This window comes from Phoenix dactylifera, chromosome 18, assembly GCF_051530095.1.
Source record: "Phoenix dactylifera cultivar Ajwa chromosome 18, Ajwa_hap1_PhDact_Kaust_v1.1, whole genome shotgun sequence".
In the NCBI taxonomy this organism is placed as follows: Eukaryota; Viridiplantae; Streptophyta; class Magnoliopsida; order Arecales; family Arecaceae; genus Phoenix; species Phoenix dactylifera.
In genome coordinates, this window is record NC_143207.1 from 526,335 (window position 1) to 553,411 (window position 27,077).

General features: G+C 39.1%; 1 protein-coding gene across 3 annotated transcripts; it reads left to right on the forward strand.

Annotated features, from left to right (window-relative positions):
* The first annotated feature begins 2,060 nt into the window (after window positions 1-2,060).
* Window positions 2,061-22,963, forward strand: LOC103698458 (protein WVD2-like 3). 3 transcript variants are annotated; one of them, XM_039117165.3, is made up of 7 exons: window positions 2,061-2,138; window positions 3,494-4,063; window positions 4,837-4,925; window positions 5,033-5,126; window positions 5,232-5,303; window positions 21,718-21,828; window positions 22,385-22,615. In XM_039117165.3, the coding sequence occupies exons 2-7, from the start codon at window positions 3,497-3,499 to the stop codon at window positions 22,403-22,405; spliced, it is 954 nt and encodes a 317-aa protein (XP_038973093.1). In that variant the 5' UTR covers window positions 2,061-2,138; window positions 3,494-3,496; the 3' UTR covers window positions 22,406-22,615. The 3 variants fall into 3 exon arrangements, with proteins under 3 accessions (XP_038973093.1, XP_038973092.2, XP_038973091.2); XM_039117163.3 differs by having other exon boundaries at window positions 2,064-2,138; window positions 22,440-22,963; XM_039117164.3 differs by lacking the exon at window positions 5,232-5,303 and having other exon boundaries at window positions 22,440-22,963.
* The last annotated feature ends 4,114 nt before the right edge of the window (window positions 22,964-27,077 follow it).

The window sequence follows — 27,077 nt, forward strand, 5'->3', positions numbered from 1 at the left end:
CCTTTTACTAAATCATCTTTGAAGTTGACATTGAAGTTTTTAATTAGTGGATACCTTTCTTGAAGTAACAAAGACTTGTCAACTTCGAAGTCCTCATGAGCTTTTCTTCCCACTTAGCCTAAAGTTCCTTAGATGTTTGATCTTCTTATTTGTGTGATGATTACCATCAAAAGGATAATTAGAATAATAACATTTATAGTCTTGGTACATATCCAATTTGACCAAATATCAGCTTGGGACATGTTAATCCAAACCCAGTGGATATCTTGATTAGATTGACTTATAACCAACTCTGCTTTACATGACCCAACTCTATCATTTTACTCAATTGACTGAAGCTGACCAAAGCCATTCAGTCTTCACCCCACTATTAGTGTTTTCCAAGATAAATAAATAACTAATAATAAAAAATCTAAAAATACCTAACCACTAATTAAACCTGATCTTAGTGGTTTAATCCAATCCAATCTAAACCAAGCCCAATATGATAGATTTAACCTATACAACAACTAATTTGTATGGTAAATCATATAATGCGAATGCTCAAGTTACAACTCCGCTTGAGCATTTGACACTATTTATCTTATTCCTTGTTTTAGGAGAGAGCCCTGCAGCACCTTGATTTCTTCCTCCACGTAATAATATGCATAAAACATGCAAAAATCTAGTACAATATAAATTGAAGATATAAAATTGGAAAGATTTTAATTTGGCAATTCGGATTTGATCTGATTCTAAAACCATATGGTAAGAACCTAGATTGTTTAGATTGCAAATCCCATACTAACCTACTTTTACATTATTTTTATAAAAATTGACCTATCCTGGTTCTAACCAAACCAGAAGGCCATGTAATGAGGACCAGATTGGTGGAATCTACATATGCAGCTTCTTTCCCTTTTGAATTTCAAAATCTCTCTCTTTGCTTTGTTCTTTTTTTTTTTCCGTTTTTCCCCTACAAGGTTGAGTAGATCTCTCATTCAGACAGTCATAATAGTGTTGCCATCCTCATCTTTGGACTACTTGATAAAACAACCATTCTAGGGTGATTGGAGTGGTCCATTGCTCTTGATGCAATTAAACAAAGATGCCACAGACAAGGTAAGATAAGGAAAGAATGACCTCCAATATCCAACACTCAAGACTCAAGTCCACGGTGGGCAAGTAAGGCCGCCGTCACAGAGCACGCTGCCAAGGAGGTAACACGACACCCACCAAAATATTGGGAGCGAGAAGAAGTTTCTGAGCAGGATGGCGATACATGCAAGGGAGGTTATTGCGGCTGCCGTTGTGTTTTCTTCTTAGATGGCTAGGGAGTACTCTTCACACTGTTTCAGTGCCCCAGTTTGTCCTTGTTTCTTGGGTACCCCCACTTCTTAGCTATATCAAAGTAAACTTCGACAGTAGTAGGTCAGTGGATGGTGTGATTGGATGGGTTGGTTTTATGATCAGAAACCACCTTAATAGGATGATAGCAGTAGGAGGACAGCGCACGCCAGGTCTTACAGTAGTTGGGGCAGAGCTGCGGGCAGCTTGGGAGGGTATGTCCTATGCGAGATTGGTCTTGGTGCCAAGCGAGTGTACCTCGAGGGAGACTCATCTATGATGATCGATTGGATCCAGGAGACGGATAGGTATGGTGATGGTTATCTCCTTATCCGGAAAACTTGCAGGATGGCTCAGATGATGGGCGACTTTCAGGCAGCACACGTATTTAGGAAGACGAACAGGGCAGCAGACTGGGTCGTCTTCTTTATCGTCTAGCACTCCGGAGATTTTCTCTGGACGTCTGCTTCAGATGTTTCTCTTCTTTTATATTTCTTACTTTTTCATGATTTGACAGGATGTACTCACGTTAGGGTTATATGATATAAGTAGCCGCTTTTATCAAAAAAAAAAAAAAAAAAAAAGAAAAAAGAAAACAAAAAACAAGAAGCAGACTCCGAGAGAAATAAATCGAACGGCTCTGTTTACCTAACGCACGTCTGAAAATCGCCGTCATATGACGCCGTTGGAGGGCGGCCGGCTATAAAGACCGTAACGGCTATTAATTCCGTAACCGAGACCACCCTGAGAGCGACGAGTGGAGAGAGAGAGAGGAAGCGAGTCCTCTCGGATCGAAATTTGGCTGGAAGAGCGTAAGGAATCGCCAGCACTCCTCTCTACTTTTCCCGTTCTTTCTTTTATTTTTAGTTCTTGATCTCATTGTTGTTTTGGTACTGTAATGTGGGAGAAATTTCTCAGAGAAAGTTGGTGATTTGTGTCGGTTTTCGGGGATCGATCGATGGGGTTGTGAGATTTGCTGTCTTTTCTTAAATTTCATGTGAATCTGGCCGAAAGCTTGGTTTTCCTGTGGTTTTGGTTGGGGTTTCGGTTAAGGGATTGTCCATCAGTGTATTTTCGCCATTAGAATCTTGCATTCTCTGCACTTGGTTTACGTTTTAAGAAAGATTATTTGTGGCTCGAGCGATTGATGGTCGATGTTCTTGATCAGTTTTTTTCCTCTTCTATTAGTAGAATCTTGTGTGTGACGGTTCATGTTCTTCTCTTTTTTATCTTTTCGATATTTTCAGTGAAAATGAAATGTGCATTATTTCTTGACTGTTACAAAATTGCTAATTTCTCTGTTTTTATGTAATGTCATACATTTTTTTAAAAAATAAAAGTGAGATTTCCATTCACTTCATTAGTCTGTTTCTTCTGGTAGAACCTTACATATATTTTGAAACTCCAGGTGTATGTTTAATCTGATTAGAAATGATGGAGCTTCACTTTTTTGGTTACTTGTGCCTCCAACAAAAGAAAGATTGACGATTCTCTAGTGAAAGTGCCTTGTTTATTTGCATTCATTCCTTTGGTAGGATTGCTGTCTTATATCCACAGCGTGTTTGATATGCCATGCTGCAAACTCATTACTCTTCATGATTTGCTTATGTCATTGTAATGCTTAATGATGCATTCCGAAGTAATGTTAGTGAATCTAGTTGTTGACATTTCTAGTTAGTTATGTTCTTTACAGTGAACAGTTTTGTCCACTTTATTTATTTTTTTTTGTTCTATGATTCTGAACATATAGTGATTGGACTGTGTGAATTGATTGTTAAGGAATTGTCATTTCTTTGAATCATTAAAAATCTGATAAAAAAATCATTATGGATCAAATCAAAACATGGACGAATTCGAACATCATCGGCTTTAGTGATTGCTTACTTTAGCCCAACAGGCTGGTGTTCATCATTGAATGGTACAGATTAAAAGTTGTGTAACTGGGGCACATATAGGTGATGTTGGTTTCCAGTATCATGCTTTATTACTTTATGCATGCATGCTTTGTATATCTCTATGTATGTGCCCCATGTATAAGTTTATTTTCTGAAAACATTAGTCTTGCTGCAAGAGTAACTCTACATGCTGAAATAGTTTTGGCACGGTCTCTCCATACCAAGGCATTTGATCTGCAGACAATATGATATTTCTGTAATGTTCCTTGTAGTTAATGGGAAAGAAAATTTTAGATGTTTGTACTGCTGAAGAGTCAGAAGGCTTTGTCATATGTTCAACCAGAGATGATCCTGGGAACCCTGACGACCATCCTAATAAACATCTGGAACCTTCTACATTTGATGAAACTAGAAAGGACATTCCTGATCCTCAAGATTCTCATGCAAATGGACAAATAAAAGAACACAGAGTACATGGGGATATGATAGATGTTTTTGTTGAGAATTCCTTTGTCTATCAAGATGCGGATTCTCCCAAGGAAGACAAAATGCCCTGTTATAAATACTCAATTTTAGATGCTGTCACATTGAAGAAGGAAAAAGCGAACTGTGTAGATCAGAAGCCAGGTAATCACAAGAAAATTGATTCTCCCATTAAAACAGTCAAATCTGCTAATGTTGGAGCAATACATTCCAAACACACTTCTCGTCAACCATTGGCTCTTGCAACCAATAAGCGTGCTTCTGGTGGGAATGATTTTGCCGGTAATATTGCTGGGAATGGGAATGGATCTGCTAATTTGAACAATCAAGATACCCGTAACATGCCAAAGAAGATTCAGGTAATTCTGAATATTCAGATTTTTCTTCCATGTTCTAGTCAATCATTTCTTATGTCCATATGAAAATATACTCCTTGGAGATTATCAATGTTATATAATGCAACAATTCCAGTTTATGCATCGATGATTTAATGAGTTTAGTCTTAATCTATCTTGCTTAAAGTTATCAAGTTATTATGCTTACTTATGTTGATAGGTGATACTGATCATACAAACAGATAATTATTGTGGCATGTTTTGATTTTATTCTAGTCTTGCTCCTGCAAAAAATAATTTTTTGTCTGTTTCTTGATTTTGTGGCAGAAAAGTATCCTTTATGTTGAGGCTCCCTTTTAATTTCTTGTTGATTCTATTCTGGGTTGTGGCCATCATTTATTGCATACTCCCAATCAATGATGATTGTGAAATGAGCATTTCTGAATCGTATAGGAAGGCTGCCAGTTGCCACTTAAGAATTTTTGTGTATGAGGATATGTAATATTTGTAGATAAGTGCTACCACAACTCAAAAATGTCATCCTCCCATGTTGGGCACTGATTTGATATAATTTAGAGCTCTTCTTTGAACTGAAATGATACAAGCTGTCTGTGATAGGGGCAAACGTTTGGTATCATGCCAGTTTGACATTTTTCAGACACATCCTTAATTTACTGATTATCACCAATATGATTATATATTTTTGAACTTTAGTTCTCAGATTTATAGAAACTCATAAGTTTACTGCAAATAGAGAAGATTCTGAATTTATGATAGTTTTCTCTAATATGTTACAGACTGACTCAACTCTCACATCAAGGAAGCCTCTGCAACCTGATAATACAAAGCACCCAGATGAGGAGGATGCTTGCTCTGTTGCCTCTTCGTATCCTCTTGATATTTCTGTTTGGTTTTTGTCTGATGATTTTTTTATTTTTATTTTTCTTTTTTTTCCTTGTAAGGATTGGTATGAGCTTCTTAAATAGTATACAGAACTTCTGCATCAGTGAGAACATTAAAAGGCAGGTTTACTGTGGCATCTGTGCCTGTTTTCAGATGCAGTGAGCGTGCAGAGAGGCGGAAAGAGGTAGTCATTTTCTCATCTCCTAGTATCTGAGCATTTGAATATTTGTAGTGGGCCTAGTGGCTATGAAGAAAAACCTTATGTGTTATTTTTCCTCGTTCTTTTTAGTTTTATTCAAAGTTAGAAGAAAAACACCAAGCTTTGGAGGCCGAGAAAAACCAGCGTGAAGCTAGGACCAAGGTTTTTTCTTTTTCCTTTTGTATCTTTGAAAGAAAGCTGTATCCCAAGGTTTAACTTATGTTCCCTTTACCTAGACCCCTTGTATGTTTTTTCTTTGATAAATTAACAATTTTTATGTTGTCTGTGTTTGGGAGTAACACAATCTTTACTAAACTTCTGATCTTACAGATTCACAACTTTCTTTTTTACCATGTTTGCATTTAGAAAAATCTTAAAATATTTAATTTGTGGAGTATCAATATACCTGAATTTTTGATAGAACTCTGCGACATCTTGTTTATCATGAATACAATTAGATGAAGTATAGGTTTCTGTATTCTAGTGCTGTAGATGTTGATGTTATCACCAATCCCAGGTGTTATCTTTTAGTATTGACTTATATTTTGACTTTTGGAACTGATGTTTTGTATGACCTTTTGCTCTAGAAGTTCAAGTACAGTCTTGTTCATTCTACATCATTTTTCCAATTCCGTGATTAACAATGAGATGATGTTTTTTGGGTCATATATGGGGTCATTGGTTGTTTAGGTTGTCTTTAGCAGAAAGTCTATGATGAGTTACGCCCCGTTCGATGCGACGTTCACAACGGAATTCGAACGGGACATCGTTCATCGTATGAACGCATCTCGGATCGTAGAATTCAAAAATTTTCCTGGATCCAAATCCAGAGGATCTTTGAACTCATTAGGGAGGGGAGATTAGGATCTGAGGAGGGTTGATTAAGATTTATAAAACTAAAACAAAAATCAAAAGTTTTAGATTTGAAGATTTCATCTTCAAAAATTCTGCAGGTGTAGAACACCGTAGCCTGATGATCTATTCTAGGTTCCTGTTTGAGCCGCACAATTGTCCGGCCTCTACAGGTATCCACACGAGAATTTAATCATCTGAGAATAGGTTTTATCGGAGTGCTAGCTCCTTGTAAAGACCTCTCATGACTATCATAAGTTGGAATAAGAATCTGCAATTTAGCTCCTTAAAATAGAACCTTTTCTTCTTCAACCTTGCTTGCGATGGAGGAAGAGGAAGGAGGAACCTTGCATGTGGATCTTCCTTGCCTTGCTACTGTGGAAGTAGAGGAGGATGAAGACCCCTTGCTGCCGTGGAGGAGGAAGAAGAAGGGCTATGTGGTGTGAGGAAGAACTCCTTCCTTGCTGCCGTGTGGTCTTTCTTTCTTTTCTTCTCAAACTTCCAACACCTTGGTAGAGGAAGAAGGGAACTCCTTTGCTGCCCTGGAGGAAGAGGATGAAGGCTCCTCTTGCTGCCGTGGGAAGGAGGAAGAAAGGAAGAGGAGGCGTGGAGAGGAAGAGGAGAGAATTTTTTTTAATCCATAACGTCTCCCTTGCTACCCTTTTATAGATTGGGTTTAGGGCTTCTCCTAATCTTATTAGGAGTATGTGACTATAACCCACCTTTGGATTTATGCCAAGTGTCCAATCCTTGTGCTCAGAGATGCATGACATGTGTCCACTTAATCAATTGATTAATTCCTAATCACATTAGGACTCCTAATCTCATTAGGAGAATTAATTTATTTGGGAGCATGCATCCAATGACGCCATGTGGACTTTAAAGTCCGCATAGTGTGAATACAACTTAAGTCATTTCATCCTACGATGACATAAGAACTTTAAAATCCGCATAAATCCTGGTTTAATCCTATTAACCCAATCATGAACCCAAATCAATTTGGATCAAACCCAATTTGATTTGGCTCATTAAATCAGCCCAATTGCAATCCAATTGCAATCAATTTCACTTAATTCTTCTTCCATTAACTTACGAACACTTGGTGGGTTAATTCAATCACCAATTATATTGATGATTGATTTATATTGTGATTCCAAATCACAATAATGATAGTCTGACTAATTAAATTCTCTATGTGTGTGATCCCGTAGGTTCTATTCTGACTGGTAGTGAGACATATTGAGATCTCCATCTCAATATCACTGAAACTCCTTTCAGTGGACTGAAACAATTTCAGTTCTACTCTTAGGATTCACTGATCACCAAGTGAATGCCTTCGAGTCTCACAATCCACTAGTGACACTTAGCAGTATATGATAGCAACCCAGCAGAATGGAATGTCTAAATCTCTAGGTGCAGTTAGCGTATGATACAGTTCCTCTATCATGGATCCCGACGTGACGGAGATTATGGATATCTCGTCAAACCCCTTCTTCCGTCATATGTTAAATTTATTCGACTTCCAGTTCGAGATATGGAAAACTCTTTTTCCAAAATACCTGGCCAGTAATTTATCGAACTCAGTCTCATAAATCACATTGGATCACTTCTAATCTATCAAGGTCGATAGATCCCATCTAGATGCAACCTCATTCCAAAATGAACCTACTACATCCAATCCGCACTACAAGGACCCGAATGGCTAGGGCCTAAGTTCACATTCTCGTCAAAGTACAACAACCTCACAGTGAATAGCTGAGGCATCGCAGGTCAAAGGATCGGTCATACAACTGCAGCATAAGTAGTCACTGACGAGTGGATAAACATTCATGTGACTACTATCTTTGGTCACGCTCAGTACCTTGTTCTCTAACAAATACTCGCATAATGACTCCAGTGTCTCTACACTGTGGACTCGAGACTCGTCCATCTGACTAAGTGATCTGTGCACTAATCTTAGTGGATCAATTACCGTCCCTTGTGATGGATCCATCGATCAGGAGCATTTAGAAATTAATCTCTAATGACACATGCCTCAAATTCTCAACTCCTTAAGAATATGTGTCATCATATATTAATTCTTGGACGATTCATGAACACATACAAACATGAATGAAAAACAAATTGCCCAATCTTATTTATTGATAAGAATCAATTATAAATTTGTGCTCCAGATTACAAATATGCGTCAGCCACGTTAGCTTTTAGGGCATACTTCTAACAATCTTCCACTTGCACTAAAGCCAATCAGACATATATTTAAGTCCCATTTTCTCAAGATGGACTTTTAATTTCTTCTGACTCAGCTGCTTAGTGAATGGGTCCGCCATGTTATCAGTGGAGTCTACTCTCTGCACCTCTACAACTTGTTTTCGGGGTAGTCGCGAATTAGATGAAATCGCCGTTCTATGTGCTTGGACTTCTGGTGAGACATCGGCTCCTTAGCCAGTGCTATGGCGCCGTTGTTGTCGCATAAAAGGGTTATGGCATCTGATGACATGACTCCTAGTTCTTTGAAAACTTCTTGTACCAGAACGCTTCCTTCGCAGCATCCAATATAGCAATGTACTCTGCTTCCATGGTAGAATCTGCAATAATCGGTTGCTTGGAACTTTTCCAATTTACCAATCCTCCATTGCATAAGAATATGTATCCTGATGTAGACTTTCTATCATCAGGGTTAGTCATGAAGTCTGAATCAGTATATCCTTCTACTTTTAACTCTATGCCTTCCCCAAAGATCAAAAACATATCCTTGGTCCTTCTCAAGTACTTAAGGATATTTTTCACAGCTATCCAGTGTTCCTCGTCAGGATTCGACTGATATCTGCTCGTGACACTCACAGCATGTGCTATATCAGGTCGAGTACATAGCATGGCATACATGAGGCTCCCTATTGCCGATGCATAAGGGATCCTACTCATGCGCTGAATCTCTTCAGATATTTTGGGGTACATTTTCTTGGAGAGATTTATCCCATGCCTTAGGGGTAACAATCCCCTCTTAGAGTTTTCCATGCTGAACCTCTTCAGCACTTCCTCTATGTACATTTTCTGTGATAGGCCAAGCATCTTCTTAGATCTATTTCTATAGACCTTAATCCCCAAAATATAAGATGCTTCACCTAGGTTTTTCATGGAGAACTCTTTAGACAACCATAACTTGACCGATGTGAGCATAGGAATATCATTCCCAATCAGGAGTATATCATCCACATATAATACGAGAAATTTAATAGCCCTTCCACTGACCTTTTTGTACACACATGGTTTCTCTTTGTTCTTGATGAAATCAAACGATTTGATTACATCGTTAAAACAAGTGTTCCAACTTCAAGATACTTGTTTTAATCCATAAATAGATCTTTGCAGCTTGCTGACCTTGTGATCACTATCACTGGAAGTGAAACCCTGAGGCCATGGTCTGCCGTACCGGTCCGTACCGGCCGGTACCGGCCGATACGTATCGGTCCGGCCTGGGACCGGTACCGGATCAGCGTAAAATTCGGTACCGGTAATCTATTGTTGAAGAACCGGTACGGACCGGTACGGGACCGGTTCAGACCGGTATGGGACCGGTTCGGACCGATACGCCACCGGTACGGACCGGTACGCCACCGGTACGGACCGATACGGGACCGGTACGGAACCGGTTTCGTACTGGTCCGGGCCGCCACCGGTACGCCGATCGGTACCGGTACGGCGGACCTTGCCTGAGGCTGTTCCATATAGATATTTTCCTCAAGATATCAATTAAGAAATGCAGTTTTCACATTCATCTGCTATATCTCATAATCATGATAAGCTGAAATGGCAAGCAACGTTCGAATGGACTTCAGCATGGCTACCGGTGAAAAGGTATCCTGATAGTCAATGCCTTCGCGCTGACTATAACATTTTGCCACCAACCTTGCCTTATAGGTCTCTACCTTGCCATCCGAACCCATTTTTCTTTTGTAGATCCATTTACACCCAATAGGTACTATACCTTCAGGCGGATCTACTAAGGTCCATACTTGGCTGGAATGCATGAAGTCTATTTCTGACTTCATCGCATCCATTCATTTTTTGGAGTCAATGTCTAACATTGCTTCGTTGTAGGTCTTGGGATCATCACTATAATCTCTTTCTCCCATGAGGAACTCTTCCTCTATTTTCTCTGTAAGCATACCTAAGTATCTTTCAGGAGGATGGGAGATTCTACTGGATCTATGAAGTGGACGAGGTTCTTCATGTATTGGCTCAATGTGAATAGGTTCACTAGGCTCAATTGCTCGTTGCTCTTCAGAGATTTTTTTTTCAAGCTCAATTTTTCTTCCACTGCCTCTATCAAGGATAAACTGTTTTTCCAAGAAGATGGCATGTCGGCTCACAAACACTTTGTGATCTTTTGGAATGTAAAAATTGTATCCTAACAACTCTTTAGGATATCCAATGAAACGAGCACCAATTGTCCTAGACTCTAACTTGTCCGCCTGTTGTCGCTTGACTTGGGCTGGACATCCCCAAATCTTGAGATAACCAAGACTTGATTTCTTACCATGCCATATCTCATACGGTGTAGTAGGATCCGACTTAGAGGGAACTCTATTCAATATGTAGATAGCTGTAAGTAGGGCATCTCCCCACAAGAATAAAGGTAAGTCAATGAAACTCATCATGGACCTGACCATATCGAATAGGGTCCGATTCCTCCTTTCTGACACTCCGTTGAGTTAAGGTATTCTAGGAGGTGCCCATTGTGAAACTATACCATTTTGTTTGAGATAATCGCGAAACTCTTCACTAAGGTATTCTCCTCCTCGATCTGATCGAAGAACCTTAATGAGTTTTTCTGTCTGTTTTTCTACTTCAAATCTGAATTCTTTGAACCTTTCAAATGCTTCAGATTTATGTCTCATAAGATAGACATAACCATACCGTGAGTAATCATCGGTAAAAGTAATAAAGTAGAAAAATTGATCCCTAGTCTGCACATCGAATGGGCCACATAAATCAGTGTGTACTAGGGCAAGTATTTCAGTGGACCTCTCCCCGTGTCCAACAAAGGGTAATTTGGCCATTTTTCCTTGAAGGCAGGATTCACAAATCGGATATGACTCAGAAGTTAATGAACTCAAAAGCCCATGTTTCTTCAGTTTGTTAATTCTGTCTTCTCCTATATGACCAAGTCTGAGGTGCCACAAATACTTTTGATTTATCTCATCTTTAGATTTTTTAGATCCTATGGTACTCACTGTATGCTCAGATATGTTCACAAATACATCCATATGTAAGTGATAGAGACCGTCAATCATAAAACCACGTCCAAACAGTTTATTTCGAAAATAAATGAAAATGTAGTCTTTATTGAAATTGAATTCATAATGTTTCTGTGCTAAACAAGATACAGAAATTAGATTTCTGCTAGCACTAGGTACGAAATAACAATCTCTAAGTATCAAACTAAATCCTAATGGTAAATGCAAAGAAAATGTGCCCACAGCAACAACAGCAACTCTTGCTTCATTGTCAATCCGTAGGGTTACCGCACCTTCCGTAAGCCTTCTACTTTCCTTTAGACCCTGCATGGTAGTGCACAAGTGAACACTAGAACCAGAGTCTATAATCCAACTGAAAATAGAAAAAATCATTAGATTAGTTTCAATAATGAGCATATTAGACATATCTTCAGAAGGCATGTCACTCTTCTTGCTCTTTATGTTTCTCATATAGATAGGATAATTCCTCTTCCAATGCCCGTCTTCATTGCAATGGAAACATTTTCCTTTGGATTCGGCCTTCTTCTTAGGAACTTCCTTCTTCAGCTTTTTCTCGATCTTCTGCTTCTTCGCAGGCTTCTTCTTCTTCTTCCCAGTAGACTTTCTCTTAGAAGTAAAAGCTAGCTCAGCAGCGAGAACTGTGCCCCTTGAACCTTTCAAGGCTCCCTCATTTGTCACTAACTGTTGGGGGAAAACCCAAGTCGCGTCGACCAGAAGGCGCCCGACCAGGGAGCGCCGACCAAAATGCGCCGACCTAGCGACGCTTGAGTTCAAGGCGCCCAACTGGGCAACTGGCTTGGCTCGGCACCCGGCCAACCCCAAAATGCCTTGTCCAAATATTCGACCCCGGCCTGATTCCTTAGAGAGAACCTGACAACTAGATATCTAACTCCACCGTACTCTGCTACCGTCGTCAAGCCATTAAGGCACATGGCCTTCGCAGGCCTCCGGCACACCCGATCATTAATGCGTGTGGCCTCTGCAGGCCTTCAGTGCACTCAACCATTAATGAACACGGCTCAAGATGATCTCCGGATCACTTGACCATCAAAACGTATGGCTTTCCCTGATCACCGGTTCCCTCAACAATTAATGCGCTTGTTATCTACGGACTCCAGGCCCTCCACAGCAGGCGGTTGAACCACTCCACCAGGTCCGATCAACCACAACAATTCGCTGACTCCGGTCTGATCCGGTCTCATCCTCCACAACGCCATTAATGAACATGATCGTGCTCAATTATCACGAAGAGGACAATCTGCCCTGTCACCTCCCAGGTAATATCATATCCTTCTATAAAAGGAAAACCCGGGGGGGAGGGACGACAAGAACAACAGAAAATAAGAAGAGAAATATTCTCCTCCTATTCTCCCATCTACTGCTATCTCCACTCATATACTGCCCCCCTTCTGACTTAAGCGTCGGAGGGCCGGCGCCGGGAACCCCGACCACCGGCTTCTTGCAGGTCTCCAGGAGGACGCCACCAGCCGACGTACCGCCACCCACCGTTCCAGCAGCGGAGCTCCTCCCCCCTCAGCCGACGGTCGCCCCCGGGTCCAATTTCTAGCAACACTAACATATTCAACAATTCAAGATTGGTGCATTTAATTTTATTCATATGGTAGTTTACAATAAACTGCCCATATGAAGATGGCAACGATTGTAGGATCAAATCCGTTTGCAAATTCTTGTGCATGGTCATGCCAAGCTTCTCAAGTTTCTCAAGATCCTTGATCATGGTCAAACCATGTTCATGGACGGACTGCCCATCACGCATCTTGGCTTTGAAGAGTCGCTTGGACACTTCAAACCTCGCTGCGCGATTCTGTTCACCATATAACTCTTGTAGGTGATCAAGTATGTCCTTAGCAGTCTTCATGCTCTCATGCTGGCATTGCAATTCGTTGGACATGGATGTCAAAATGTAGCACCTAACCTTATTATCGTCATCCAACTATTTTGCATGCGTCTCACGCTGCTCATTGGTTGCACGGGCTGGTAACATCGGAAGTTCATGGTCAAAAACATAAGCTATCTTCTCGCAACTCAAGGCGATCTTCAAGTTGTGGAGCCAATCTTTGTAGTTTGGTCTGGTCAACCTATTGTTACCTAGAATTCGAACTATCAGGTTGGAAACCATTGACATCTGCAGAGAGTAAAGATTCTAATTAGAAATTTGTATTTGACATTAATTTGTTTTAGGAACTTTTAAAACAAAATTGGAACAAATCCTCCCACTATTTCTCGGATCTCTCACACTCCCCTGGTAAAGATATGGAAACCTGCGACTTAGGGTTTCGAGTGGGGTGTTGCGGTCCCACCAATCTACATGTCACCTCACCTAACAGTTACTAGCCCACTGTATCCAGCTGAGACTAATCAACGCCGGAAAGATCTTAGCAATTCTACTATGGTGGAAGACCAATCGACTTATTATTGGATAATCAGATCTTAGTGATTCCAACTTTGAGCTTTCCATAGAAGGTAGTCGATCAATTGGCCAGATAAGCAGGTGGGAGGCTCTCCTTACTCAGAGAGTAAGGTCCTAATTAAGTAACCACCTTTAAGCTTTTCTAGACACCAATTAGATCAATTAATCAAATATGGCTAGCTCAATGTATCATTCACTCTCGATTGATTTAGGAAGGTTTTAGGTTTTTTGGGATTTACATCTAATGTAACCATCTACCCCATACCATATGTTATTCGATTTACATCTTATGTAAATGTCACATTAGTTCAAATTTACATCTTATGTAATTATGAAACCCTTTCATATATTATGTGATTACATCTTATGTAACGTGACCTACAGCTAGGTCTTCGCTTTTTGAGACTTTCTCTACCCACATCTCTATGTGCCCGCAGCACTTCCATATGGAGAAAGATGGGCTTACCATGTTCCATCAATAGCACCTAACCTATGCCGACATAATTGTTTCAGTTTACATCTTATGTAAATGTCCTATTGTTTAAGGGTTTTATTTACATCTCATGCAAATAAATTTTGTTTAACTAATACATACATCTCATGCATACATTGTTTTAAACATATCCTTAAACAAGTATGAACATTATGATTACCACATGCATCTCATGTATATTTTCAGATCTGAAACTTTAAACCTATTATGCTATTCTCTAGATTTTAGATCATGCATTACTTGATTTCAAACATTGTAATCTAACTGCAATTCTAAAATAATTTGCAAGATCAAAGCAAATAAAAAATCTGCATGCTGAAAATTTCAGCAACCTGAAATTTCAGCACGCAGAAAATCCAACAAGCATAATTGTTTTAAACATATCCTTAAACAAGTATGAACATTATGATTACCATCTAGATTTTAGATCATGCATTACTTGATTTCAAACATTGTAATCTAACTGCAATTCTAAAATAATTTGCAAGATCAAAGCAAATAAAAAATCTGCATGCTGAAAATTTCAGCAACCTGAAATTTCAGCACGCAGAAAATCCAACAAGCATAATTGTTTTAAACATATCCTTAAACAAGTATGAACATTATGATTACCACGTGCATCTCATGTATATTTTCAGATCTGAAACTTTAAACCTATTATGCTATTCTCTAGATTTTAGATCATGCATTACTTGATTTCAAACATTGTAATCTAACTGCAATTCTAAAATAATTTGCAAGATCAAAGCAAATAAAAAATCTGCATGCTGAAAATTTCAGCAACCTGAAATTTCAGCACGCAGAAAATCTAACAAGCATAATTTCTTTAAAAATTAGATTAAAAATGTGGTAATCAATCCTTAAGTCCTAATCATGCTCCCTAGAATCATAGCTCTGATACCATTGATGAGTTATGCCCCGTTCGATGCGACGTTCGCAGCGGAATTCGAATGGGACGTCGTTCATCGTATGAACGCGCCTCGGATCGTAGAATTCAAAATTTTTTTTGATCCAAATCTAGAGGATCTTTGAACTCATTAGGGAGGGGAGATTAGGATTTGAGGAGGGTTGATTAAGATTTATAAAACTGAAACAAAAATCAAAAGTTTTAGATTTGAAGATTTCATCTTCAAAAATTCTGCAGGTGTAGAACACCGTAGCCTGATGATCTATTCTAGGTTCCTGTTTGAGCCGCACAATTGTCCGGCCTCTACAGGTATCCACACGAGAATTTAATCATCTGAGAATAGGTCTTACCGGAGTGCTAGCTCCTTGCAAAGACCTCTCATGACTATCATAAGTTGGAATAAGAATCTGCAATTTAGCTCCTTAAAATAGAACCTTTTCTTCTTCAACCTTGCTTGCGATGGAGGAAGAGGAAGAAGGAACCTTGCATGTGGATCTTCCTTGCCTTGCTACTGTGGAAGTAGAGGAGGATGAAGACCCCTTGCTGCCGTGGAGGAGGAAGAAAAAGGGCTATGTGGCGTGAGGAAGAACTCCTTCCTTGCTACCGTGTGGTCTTTCTTTCTTTCTTTTCTTCTCAAACTTCCAACGCCTTGGAAGAGGAAGAAGGGAACTCCTTTGCTGCCGTGGAAGAAGAGGATGAAGGCTCCTCTTGCTGCCGTGTGAAGGAGGAAGAAAGGAAGAGGAGGCGTGGAGAGGAAGAGGAGAGAATTTTTTTTAATCCATAACGTCTCCCTTACTACCCTTTTATAGTTTGGGTTTAGGGCTTCTCCTAATCTTATTAGGAGTATGGGACTATAACCCATCTTTGGATTAATGCCAAGTGTCCAATCCTTGTGCTCAGAGATGTATGACATGTGTCCACTTAATCAATTGATTAATTCCTAATCACATTAGGACTCCTAATCTCATTAGAAGAATTAATTGATTTGGGAGCATGCATCCAATGATGCCATGTGGACTTTAAAGTCCGCATAGTGTGAATACGACTTAAGTCATTTTTATCCTACGACGACATGTGGACTTTAAAATCCGCATAAATTCTGGTTTAATCCAATTGACCCAATCATGAACCCAAATCAATTTGGATCAAATCCAATTTGATTTGGCTCATTAAATCAGCCCAATTGCAATCCAATTGCAATCAATTCCACTTAATTCTTCTTCGATTAACTCACTGACACTTAGTGGGTTAATTCAATCACCAATCATATTGATGATTGATTTCTATTGTGATTCCAAATCACAATTATGATAGTCTGACTAATTAAATCCTCTATGTGTGTGACCTCGTAGATTATATTCTTCTTCCATTAACTCACTAACACCTAGCAGTATGTGGTGGCAACTTAGTAGAATGGAATGTCTAAACCTCTAGGTGCAGTTAGCGTATGATACAGTTCCTCTATCATGGATCCCGACGTGACGGAGGTTGTAGATATCTCGTCAAACCCCATCGTCCGTCATATGTTAAATTTATTCGACTTCCGGTTCGAGATATGGAAAACTCTTTTTCCAAAATATCTGATCAGGAATTTATCGAACTCAGTCTCATAAATCACATATGATCACTCCTAATCTATCAAGGTCGATAGATCCCATCTAGATACAACCCTATTCCAAACCTACTGTAGCCAATCTGCACTACAAAGATCCGAATGGCTAGGGCCCAAGTTCACATGCTCGTCAAAGTACAACAACCTCACAGTGAATAGCTGAGGCATCGTAGGTCAAAGGATCGGTCATACAACTGCAGCATAAGTAGTCACTGACGAGTGGATAGACATCCATGTGACTACTATCTTTCGTCACACTCAGTACCTTGTTCTCTAACAAGTACTCGCATAATCACTCCAGTGTCTCTACACTGTGGACTCGAGACTCGTCCATCTGACTAAGTGATCCGTGCACTAATCTCAGCGGATCAATCACTGTCCCTCGTGATGGATCCATCGATCAGGAGCATTTAGAAATTCATCTCTAATGACACATGCTTCAAATTCTCAACTTCTTGAGAATATGTGTCATCATCTATTAATTTCTTGGACGATTCATGGACATATACAAACATGAATGAAAAACAAATTGCCCAATCTTATTTATTGATAAGAGTCAAATTACAAATTTGTGCCACAGATTACAAATATGCGTCAGCTACGTTGGCTTGTAGGGCATACTTCTAACAATTTATGCTTCATTCTGTGAATTATTTGTACCTTTCTTCTTCTACTTCTTTTATTGGATCATCTATGAGGTCATTGGTTGTTTAGGTTGTCTTTAACAGAAAATCTTTGCTTCATTCTGTGAATTATTTGTACTTTTCTTCTTCTTCTTCTTCTTCTTCTTCTTCTTCTGCTAAGCTGGATATATTATACATTCCATGTTGCCACCCAATCGGCTGCACTGTTTTCCTCTTTGTATGTGTGGACCACCTCAATGAATTCTAGGCCTATCAGCATTTGCCAATAGTCCTAAAGCAGGGAGTGAGCGCAGCCATCACTAGATGCTAAAGTTGGACAGCCATTTGATCACCATTCTATGTGTAGACCACCTCAATGCATTCTAGGCCCGTCAACATTCGCCGATGGTCCTAAAGTAGGGAGTGAGTGCAACCATCACTAGATGCCTAAGTTTGACAGCCATTTGATCACCATTCTAGAGTCCCATGTTAGCAAAATGTTGGATGCCCCCAAGACCTTGGTTGCATAAGTCACCCCTTCTCAAGCTCCATGAACTTCGGCCCATTGGAATAGATGTATCGGAGATATGTGAGTCACCTGCATGAAGGAAGGAGTAGCTGTGACACTTGACAACAAAATCGGCTCCACCAAAGGCTCCTTTCTTGTGCACACTGCTATCAAAGTTAATCTTGAGGAAGCAAGGGGGTGCTGGCTCCCATAAAAAGTAATTTTGGTAACCTGTATCTTTCTTTTTTAGGATAGAGTTTTATAGCATTACTAATTTGCATGAAGCCATGGTTGTATGCCAAGCACCTCATCCATTTTATTAACCATTAATGTCCATCATTGTCATTAACTTGTTTTGGACATACTGCAAATTCTATTTCTATTCAAGATATGGCAAGCGGGTGCTCTATTTAATTGTTCTTTTAAACTGAAAGTGATCTTTTCTTTTTATTAACTTTTTAATGCATATACCTAAATGACTCTGTAGTAGTAACTCCAACAGCATATACAAAGCTTAATTTTAAAAATATCTAATGCAACAAAAGTATTCCGAGCATCTGTCATCTCAGAAATGCTAAATTATGATCTTCAAGTTATGGCTTACATATGAAGTGAATGATAAAGAAGACTTGGTTAAGCTAACTTCAAAGAATTGAAATACGTTCTTAACCTAGGAAGAAACTACTCAACGTTGGATGTGTATATGGAAGCTCTTTTTTGTTGCTGTATAGGGAATCTAAAGTTAACATTCACGTCTCCCCTTGGAGAGTGTGAATTACAGTGGGTGCAGGAAATTGCAAAATCCTCTGAAAAAGGAGCCATTATCTCTATTTGTGGAACAACCTTGACTTTTCTGTTACAGAAAGTACCATCTCGGTATCTTAGATCTGAGAAAGATTGCATCTTACATGCTTTTATCCACATCTGTAATGCTGGGCGTGCTCCAGACCATTCAATAGTAAGCTGCCGTAATACTGGGCATAATTGGAGTTTTTTTTTCACTTGTATATTTTAGTTGCTACTTGCAATAGGCTACAAACATCCAAGCTTCTTTACTGCTTTCATCAGTAACTAGTAAGTGTTTTCTTTTGTGACCTTTCATAATGTCAAGCTTAACAAGCCTTGTCCTGTTGATACAGGATCCACTTTAATGGTCAATGTATGATCCATTATAGTTCAAGAAAGCTTAATCACTGGCTTGCAGCTCATATTAAACTTGCTTAACACATTAAATTAGAGTTGAATTCTGGAAAAGGTGGCTGCTTGCTTTGAAAGATAAAGGCCATTTGTAAAGTAGAGAAATATGCCTACTTGGTGTGACAAATTAATATGATGCAATTAGGAAACAACCATCTGCGATTGCACAGCTAGGATAGAGCTCTGAGAGGGATGAAGGCTGGTTTAATGTTGGAAACAACTTTCACTGCTAAGGCACGGATAGCTAGTATTGACCCTGCTATAACATTTGCTCTAGTATCATATTACCCATCCATACCATAATGCACAATTGGAGTTTTCACTTGTATATTCATATTTTAGTTACTGCTTACGATAGGCTACAAAAAATCCAGGCCTCTTTACTGTTTTCATTAGTAACTACTAAGTGTTTTCTTGACCGGCTATTGACCTTTCATAACGTCAATCTTAACAAGCCTTGCCCCATTGATAAGGGATGCACTTTAATGATCAATATATGATCCATTAAAGTTCAAGAGAGCTTTAATACTGGCTTGTGACTCATATTGAACTTCCTTAACACATTAATTTAGTGTTGAATTCTGGAAATGACAAATTAAAATCATGCAATTAGGAAACAGCCATCTGGTATTGCACAACCAGGATAGTTGCTCTAAGAGGGATGAAGACATGTTTAATGTGGGGAACTGCAGTCATTGCTAAGGCACAGACAGCTAGTATTGTGACCCAGCTCTAGTATCATATTGCATGTGCTACTGTCTCAAGACATGCAGCCTGTATGCAAAGTTTGAAAAACAAGGTTTCAGTTTTGACAAAATGAGAAATATCTCGATCAAAATCAATCTAGAACTGATGTTGATTTCAGGTTTTTTGTTTTTGACTGAAAGCAACCATTATGAGTCCCTTTTATCTGTTTTAGCAGCAGAAGCTAATAGAAATTGATGAACATCTAAATAGCATCACAAGTTTGCGTGTTTTCCTATTTTATTTGTGCATGCATGCTCCTGCTCACGTGTGTTGGCTGGGTGTGATTTTTTGTAGTTTGTGGTTAATCAGCCTGTGGGAATATATTTGCAAGATCAAACTTAATTTTTGCCAAGTTAAGATTAGGTTCTAAAATTTCTGGAAACGGCAAAACTTTTCTTAAACTTGTCTCTGTTAATGGGCATATATATGCAATTTAAGCAAGATCTCGTGGATATTATATGGCAAGGATTTCATAAAATTCTCAACTACTTTGTAGGAAAAAAAATGCTAAGATTCAAGAATAAATACATTTTTTAATCCAAAGTTTGCTGTACCGGTCGGTACTATATCATACTGGGTATATTGTATCGTACTGGTTCCAAAATGGTATGCAGTCTCGTATACCTCTCTATCTCGTACCGTACCATGTACCGATATTGCAATAGGATGGTACTGGTACGGGATCCGATACCGAGACGGCGAACCTTATTCTAATCATTATCATTCTAATTTTCATGAAGAAAACTTTTGTTACATCTGTAGAATTTGTTGGTTATGTGACAGAAATCAAATAAAAATGATGTCACAGGTTTACAAACCAGCTTGAAGAATAAACTGAGTACAAAATGGGTTAGGTGGTAAAGAGTGATTTAAAGACTACAAGGAGATTTGAGTCTCGTGAAAGAGATTCAGGGTCTGTAAGAATTCATAAATACAAATAGAATGACCATGCATAACGTGATGAAAAGGAAAAAAAGATATCTTGCAAGAGTTTGGAGGATGATACTACAAACTAAATAAATAAAATATTAGATCAGTAAGGTATCAAGACCTGATGGATCCTCCAAATAGGGACATCAGAAATCTGAAGTGGTAATTTATTGTGCATTTGATGGAGAAAATTTGGGAAGTTAAGGGACAACAGTGGGGCCGACGATGTTACAAAAAGTACTGGTAATTGAGACTGAGACAATCTTACAATATTCATAAGGTGTTAGTTTTGGATAAAAATGCCGAGGCTGAACCTGTAGTAAATCAGGAAGGAAAAAGTATCAACAAGTACATTTAGAAGATGCTTTGAAATTGCATGTACAGAGAAAATAATGACTGCATTGTAGGATTTGCACATGCTCGGTGCTTTATGGAAGGGTCAATAAAGTAGAAAATTTACCTATAAAAATGGGGTTGACAGTTATAATAAAACCTTTGAAAGATTGGGTAACAGACGATGGTTTATAAAGCTGATACCAAATATATTAAATTGGCTAGTTGATGTTTCACTTAAAACCTTGTCCTTATGTTTACTTTTTGTACCATTATCTGACCATCGTAAGTGAGATTGTTTTTTCTTTTTTCCTGGGCGGGGGGCGCAGAGGTGGGCGGTGTTCTAATAAATTGAAAATAAGTAGCATAAATGGTTTGAATATCTTAAATTTGATTGAGATAAGTGAGGAGAAAATAAGATCAGTTGTGCCATAAAAGTTCTATTGTGTATAACTTAATCCATTTAATGATATCTAGTAGCTGTGTACATTACTTTTCCTTGCTTAATTCATAATATTGGAACTGTTGTTTATGAGCTTTTCATCAGAACTGTATTAAATATGAGATTGGGAATATTCAGGGCCTATGATTTCTGTATTAATCTTGGTACATAAAATCAACTGAAGCTGGATTTGATAAGAACTTTTTATTCACCTTAGTATTAAGTGTGCCTTGTTTTCAGGAAGAACGAGAGGCAGCACTTAAGCAACTTAGAAAGAGCCTGACTTTCAAAGCTATGCCTATGCCGAGCTTCTACCGTGAAGGTCCTCTACCAAAGGTTGAGCTTAAAAAGGTACTAATCTAAACTAACTGCTTCTATGCAACCATTTGTCTAGTCCATTAGAAAGAGATATATGCTGGCTCTGTACTATGTAACAGATTTTGAAGCTTTCATTATTCATGGATATGGTTCTCAACAGGCCATGATTTGGCTGCTGTAGATGTCTAACCTCTATGACTTTTTATCAGTGAATTTGTCCAATAAATGCACAGGTTATACATCTGTAGCATAATTAAGGTTTGTCAGATTGTAGTTCTTGAGTGGCTACAGCATACTGAAGTCTTTGAGAGCTCTAGGTGTTGCAGTTGAATTTTTTGCCATGATGGGCTATGGTAAAAACGAAAAACATGCTTCTTAGTAGCTTGCTGCTTGACTTGTTATAATTCAGATATATGCTCTTCCACCCAACCCACTTGAAAACCTGTTTAAACTTGGAAAATTAATTTATGAACTGTTAAACTCAAGTTCAATATAGACTTTAGTGATGATCGGGTGGCTTTCGGGCTACAAATTATGTTGACATATGTGGTCATAGTCCCTTATATTGAATTGCTATGCAACCGTTCAGATTTTAATGCTAGATAAATAAGGCTGTTCTACTTCATTTCCTACTTCATTTGAAGCTACCTACAACTCGTCCAAAGTCACCAAAACTTGGTCGAAGGCAAAGCTGTAGTGATGTGAACAATCCATCCAATGGAGATAACAATGATGGAGCATGCGGTCGAGTGAACCGTCACAGCTCAGGGAGTTTCAAGGAAGAGACCAACAAACTGCAGAGTGGTGTGAAGTATGGAAATGCAGTTTCTAAAGATAAAGAAGAGACCAAACTGGTGAGGGAGAGTTCCAAGCCCCTTTCTCAGAAGGCTGATATCACTGTGCATTCCTAGCATGTGAATTTCTCCTATATTCTGTTAATTTGTCTTACGTGACATAAACGGACCCTTTTTCTGGAAGATGTAGTGTCGTTATGAGAACTTGTTGCTAGAATTTGTGAGATTTATGATGGGGTAGATTTTGTAAGTCATACAGAAAGATGCTGATATCATTTTTGAAGCCGTCTGAGTAGCAATGATTTTGGTTGTAACTTGCGACAGTTATGTAGTATATGTTGTTATCATTATAATTATAGTTGTGATTGCTGTTATAGTGGTAGTAGTTGTTCTTTTGTTGTTATTGCCTTGGTTATTATTGCACATTTTAGATTATTACTCATTAGAGCATATGAGAATTAGATTATCGGTGCAATCACCTTTTACTTTTGCTTTGCTTATTAAATATACTTTCTTTCTAAGTAAACCTTGATATTTCTTTAAGTTGCCATTGAAGAACATCACGTGTGATCTTATCAACATTAAACTTGGACTGTCTGAAGTTCCCTTCAGTCTTGGCTTTTGTACCCATGATAGATTCATGCTTGGTCCTTCTCTTGTTTTAATTTTGGGAGATGCCATGCTTGGTCTGCTTAAGATGGATCGGAACCTATTCTGCAGCTTGATCTGTCAAATCTTCCAATTTTGCAGCCATTCAATCCCATTATAACTCAGTCAAATTCCTTTCTCTACTTCCTATCATTGACCCTCCTGTAAATTTACTGCAAGAATTATGTTAATTTTCATTTTTCCTCATCTGTGATGGTACCTCTGTACTGTACCAACTTTATCAGATGTCTCCCAAGAGAGAATTTATGATGGTGATTTTAACATTCTCTTCATTTTAATTGCTGGCCAGTTTGGAATGTGGGCTCAGATGTGGAGATTCATCACTAGTTTGTCGCCCGTTTTATTATCCATCCAATGGTTGAACATCTAGATAATCCTTCTTGATCAGGTTCCTGGATTATCTTGATTGAAGAAATCAATTCTATCCATATTATGCTCCTTTCTTCTGAATAAGCCTTAGCCATGTGCATTCTAGTGGGACGGCTTTCTAGTCTACTTTTATACTTGATGAAGTTATTGTGGCTTGCTTCGCATTAATATCTGGTGCTAATGATAGCCCAAAAGAGGTCATTTGGTAGATGGATCACTCATCCGATCCATGTTGCCAAAACCTATTTAGTGAATAATGGAAATAGTTGTATACAAGCTAAAATATGGTAGTGATAACAAGTATTCTTTTTTTTTTTGCGGGTGCGTGTTTTCAAGACAAGACTTTCTAAACTTTTTGGATTAATTGATTTATCAGCTAAATGAGAAATAAGATATTTGTTTTACTAATGGTTAAGTAAAGCAAATCCTAACAAGCATTCAAGAGACATCACCATCTGAGTTCTTTTTCGTTGCTTGCTTCTCGATGAGAGATTATTTGGGTACCAATGGTCTGGCAATATATTATGTTGAACTTTTCAGGAATTTTCCTTTAGTATACTATTCTTGAGATAGAAGCATGTTTTCCTTGCAGACCTTCTAATCTAGTAAAGTTATTGAGCTTACTAAGGTGTTTTTTTCCAAAATAAATTGCATGTGTATCTTTTAACCTACCAACTTCTTGCTTATTGTCTCCTATAATTGTCATATCATCCACATATGACAATATTTTATACCAAATTTGTCTCATTACTGAATGGTTTAGCATTGGCATTTGAGGCAGCATAACACCAGTACCAAAGGGGCCAAGTTCTAGCTATTTTATCATACTATGTCTGTGGCTCTTGATTGAGTACATAAAAAGCATTTTTCAAGTAGGAGTATATAATGGGGAATCTCCATGCATGAACCCGGGTGGCATAGGAGGGTGGGTGAGACAGGGTTCGAAGATGGTTTAGCCAGAAAGGATGGCGCTTTGGCTAGAGTTAGGCCGAGCTATTCGAGCGGATTTGGCTTGATTAATAGCCTTGAAGAGCCAAATAGTAAATTTGAATGCCTTCGTCCTCCTCTCTAGGGTTTCTTGGATTGGAGGAGATACCATCTTCAGCATGGTGGATGTGGTGCCGCCGTAAATCATTCGAGGGAGATCGACCCTAGGGTCCATTCCAAAAATTCCCATTTGTATATTCCTCCTTGCTTTTGATCGTTTTGAGGGCTAGAGGAGTCTTCAAATCGGGGAGCTTGCTCTGAAATATAATTAGCAGATATTAGAACCGAATAGGTGAATAAACTAATAGCTACACTAACGTCTTCTAGGATGTTTTTGAGCTGTTCGTAGAAGAAAACCACATCCAAGCGAAGAACCGAGGGTCCTGCAGCACATGAATCTGAGACCTGGTACCTAGCTACCATATAAATTGGAATTGATTATGTGAAGCAGCAGCCACTATTTTCCAACCATATGATGGAACTTTGTTGGGGCTGTTGGTAGTTGTACCATGAGCTTGCAAAGTGGCATTTAGCAGCCTCTAGTTTAGCCCACAATGATTCCGATTTAAATACTAATTGGCTAGCAAACTTACGCATGAATGCTTGCTACCGGACTCGAAGTGACTTGAGGCCTAGTCCTCCTTTTGATTTAGGAAATTAGGAGAGCACATCACATTCCAAGAAATCAGGTGGAACCCTCTCTTGTCAACTTCGTGGCCCCACAAGAAGTCTTTAAGGTCCTTCTTGCAGCCGCTGAAGTATACTGGTGGGGACATGCACGGCAGCCATTAGTATATATACAGGCGATGATGACGAAACTGAGTGCGGCAAAGTTGCTGCGCTCGCAAAGGATAGATAGAGCGTCCCATTGCCGCACCCCTTCTTTTATCGGAACTTGGAATGGTCGCAAATTTGAAATTTTAGATGTGTTACGAGTGAGAGACTTGAACTTGATGTAGGATTTTGAGGCATTAATGGCCTGCTTCAATAGGTTGCACTACAGGCTAAGCAACATCTTCAAACACAGAGTCCCTGATTGTTGCTCTAGCCACCAATAAGCAGTTATCACGCCAAAAAAAAAATAAGGGAAATTGAAGGCCCCATCCAGCCTAGCATATAAACTTGAAGAGCATTTGCTTCTACTGCAAACTGCGTCAATCTAGACAAGATTTCAGAGTAGACAATAAATAGATATGGCGAGAGAGAGCAACCTTGTCATAGGGCCCATTGATAGGTTGAACCGGAGGGCAGGTGTGCCATTAATTAATAGTGCAAACCTAAGAGCACACATTTCTGGATCCACTTAATAAATCTTGGATGAAAGCCGATATTGGTTAACACTAGGAAGAGGAATTGCTAATTTCTACGATCATATGCCTTTACCATATCTACCTCGATGGTCATAAGGCTTCTAAAACTAGGTGCTTTCATCAAAGAATGCATAAGCTTTTGTACAAGCAATATATTTTTTGGGCGACAAAGATATGATTTTGATGCCACTTCAATGTAGGGACTGATGAAGAAATTTGATATTTGTATTGCCCTCCTTAGGCCAAGGTCATCCTGGATTTCTATCTCCAGAAAGTTTTCTGCATTATTAGGTTCTTATGATAGACTCGAAGGACCTTTAGTAGCTGCATGTCCTCTTGTTTTTTTGACCCTCCAGGCTTGGCCTCCTTAATGCTTCATAGAAGGCCCCGCCATTTCGGAAGATATGTCTTCTATTCCATCTCCAAAGTCCGGCCCTTGTATTCCATAGCTTGAGCGAACCCTTGGAAAGTGGTCACCTGCACATGTCCATGCTTGTCGAACCACTTCACGGGTACCTTCACATACTAACCAGAACTTTTCAAATTGAAATGGCTTAAAGCCTAGTATTGTATGATCCATTATAGATAACAACACTGGGCAAGGCCTATAGTCGGCACCATATAGATGTGCCACAAAGGGCCAAGCACACATTGTACTCAGGGTATTGACCCTTGTGACAATCATATCTCCAAAAAGAAACAGATAATTGGGTTATGAGTACGTAACACATTTTTAGTGTAACTTACAAAGGAGTGTTTGGTAGCTCCTCTATATTTCTAAAACAGCCCCTTCATATTTGCAGATCGGTGGTTTGCCTTGGGCGACTCATGACCCACTCTATTATCATAGGTTTTGCTTGCTCAATAGGCCCAAGGGCCTTTTTTTTGAGGCTCACTAGACCCAAATACTCGTTGTGAACCATACATTGCGCACCCCTAAATAGATAACTGATCTAAGTACATGGATGCATGTCAGAAACATTACCCTCGTAGTTGACTCGCCATGGGGAGCTTGGAGATATAGTGGCCCCATTTGTGATCTTCTGCTGAGTCAATGAGTTCCTTTCTTGGCCAGCGGGGGAGGCTATGGTCCCTTCTTGCTCTGTCGTTGGTTTGGAACCCTTCATTGTTGTCGGAGTAGCAGAGCTGCAGA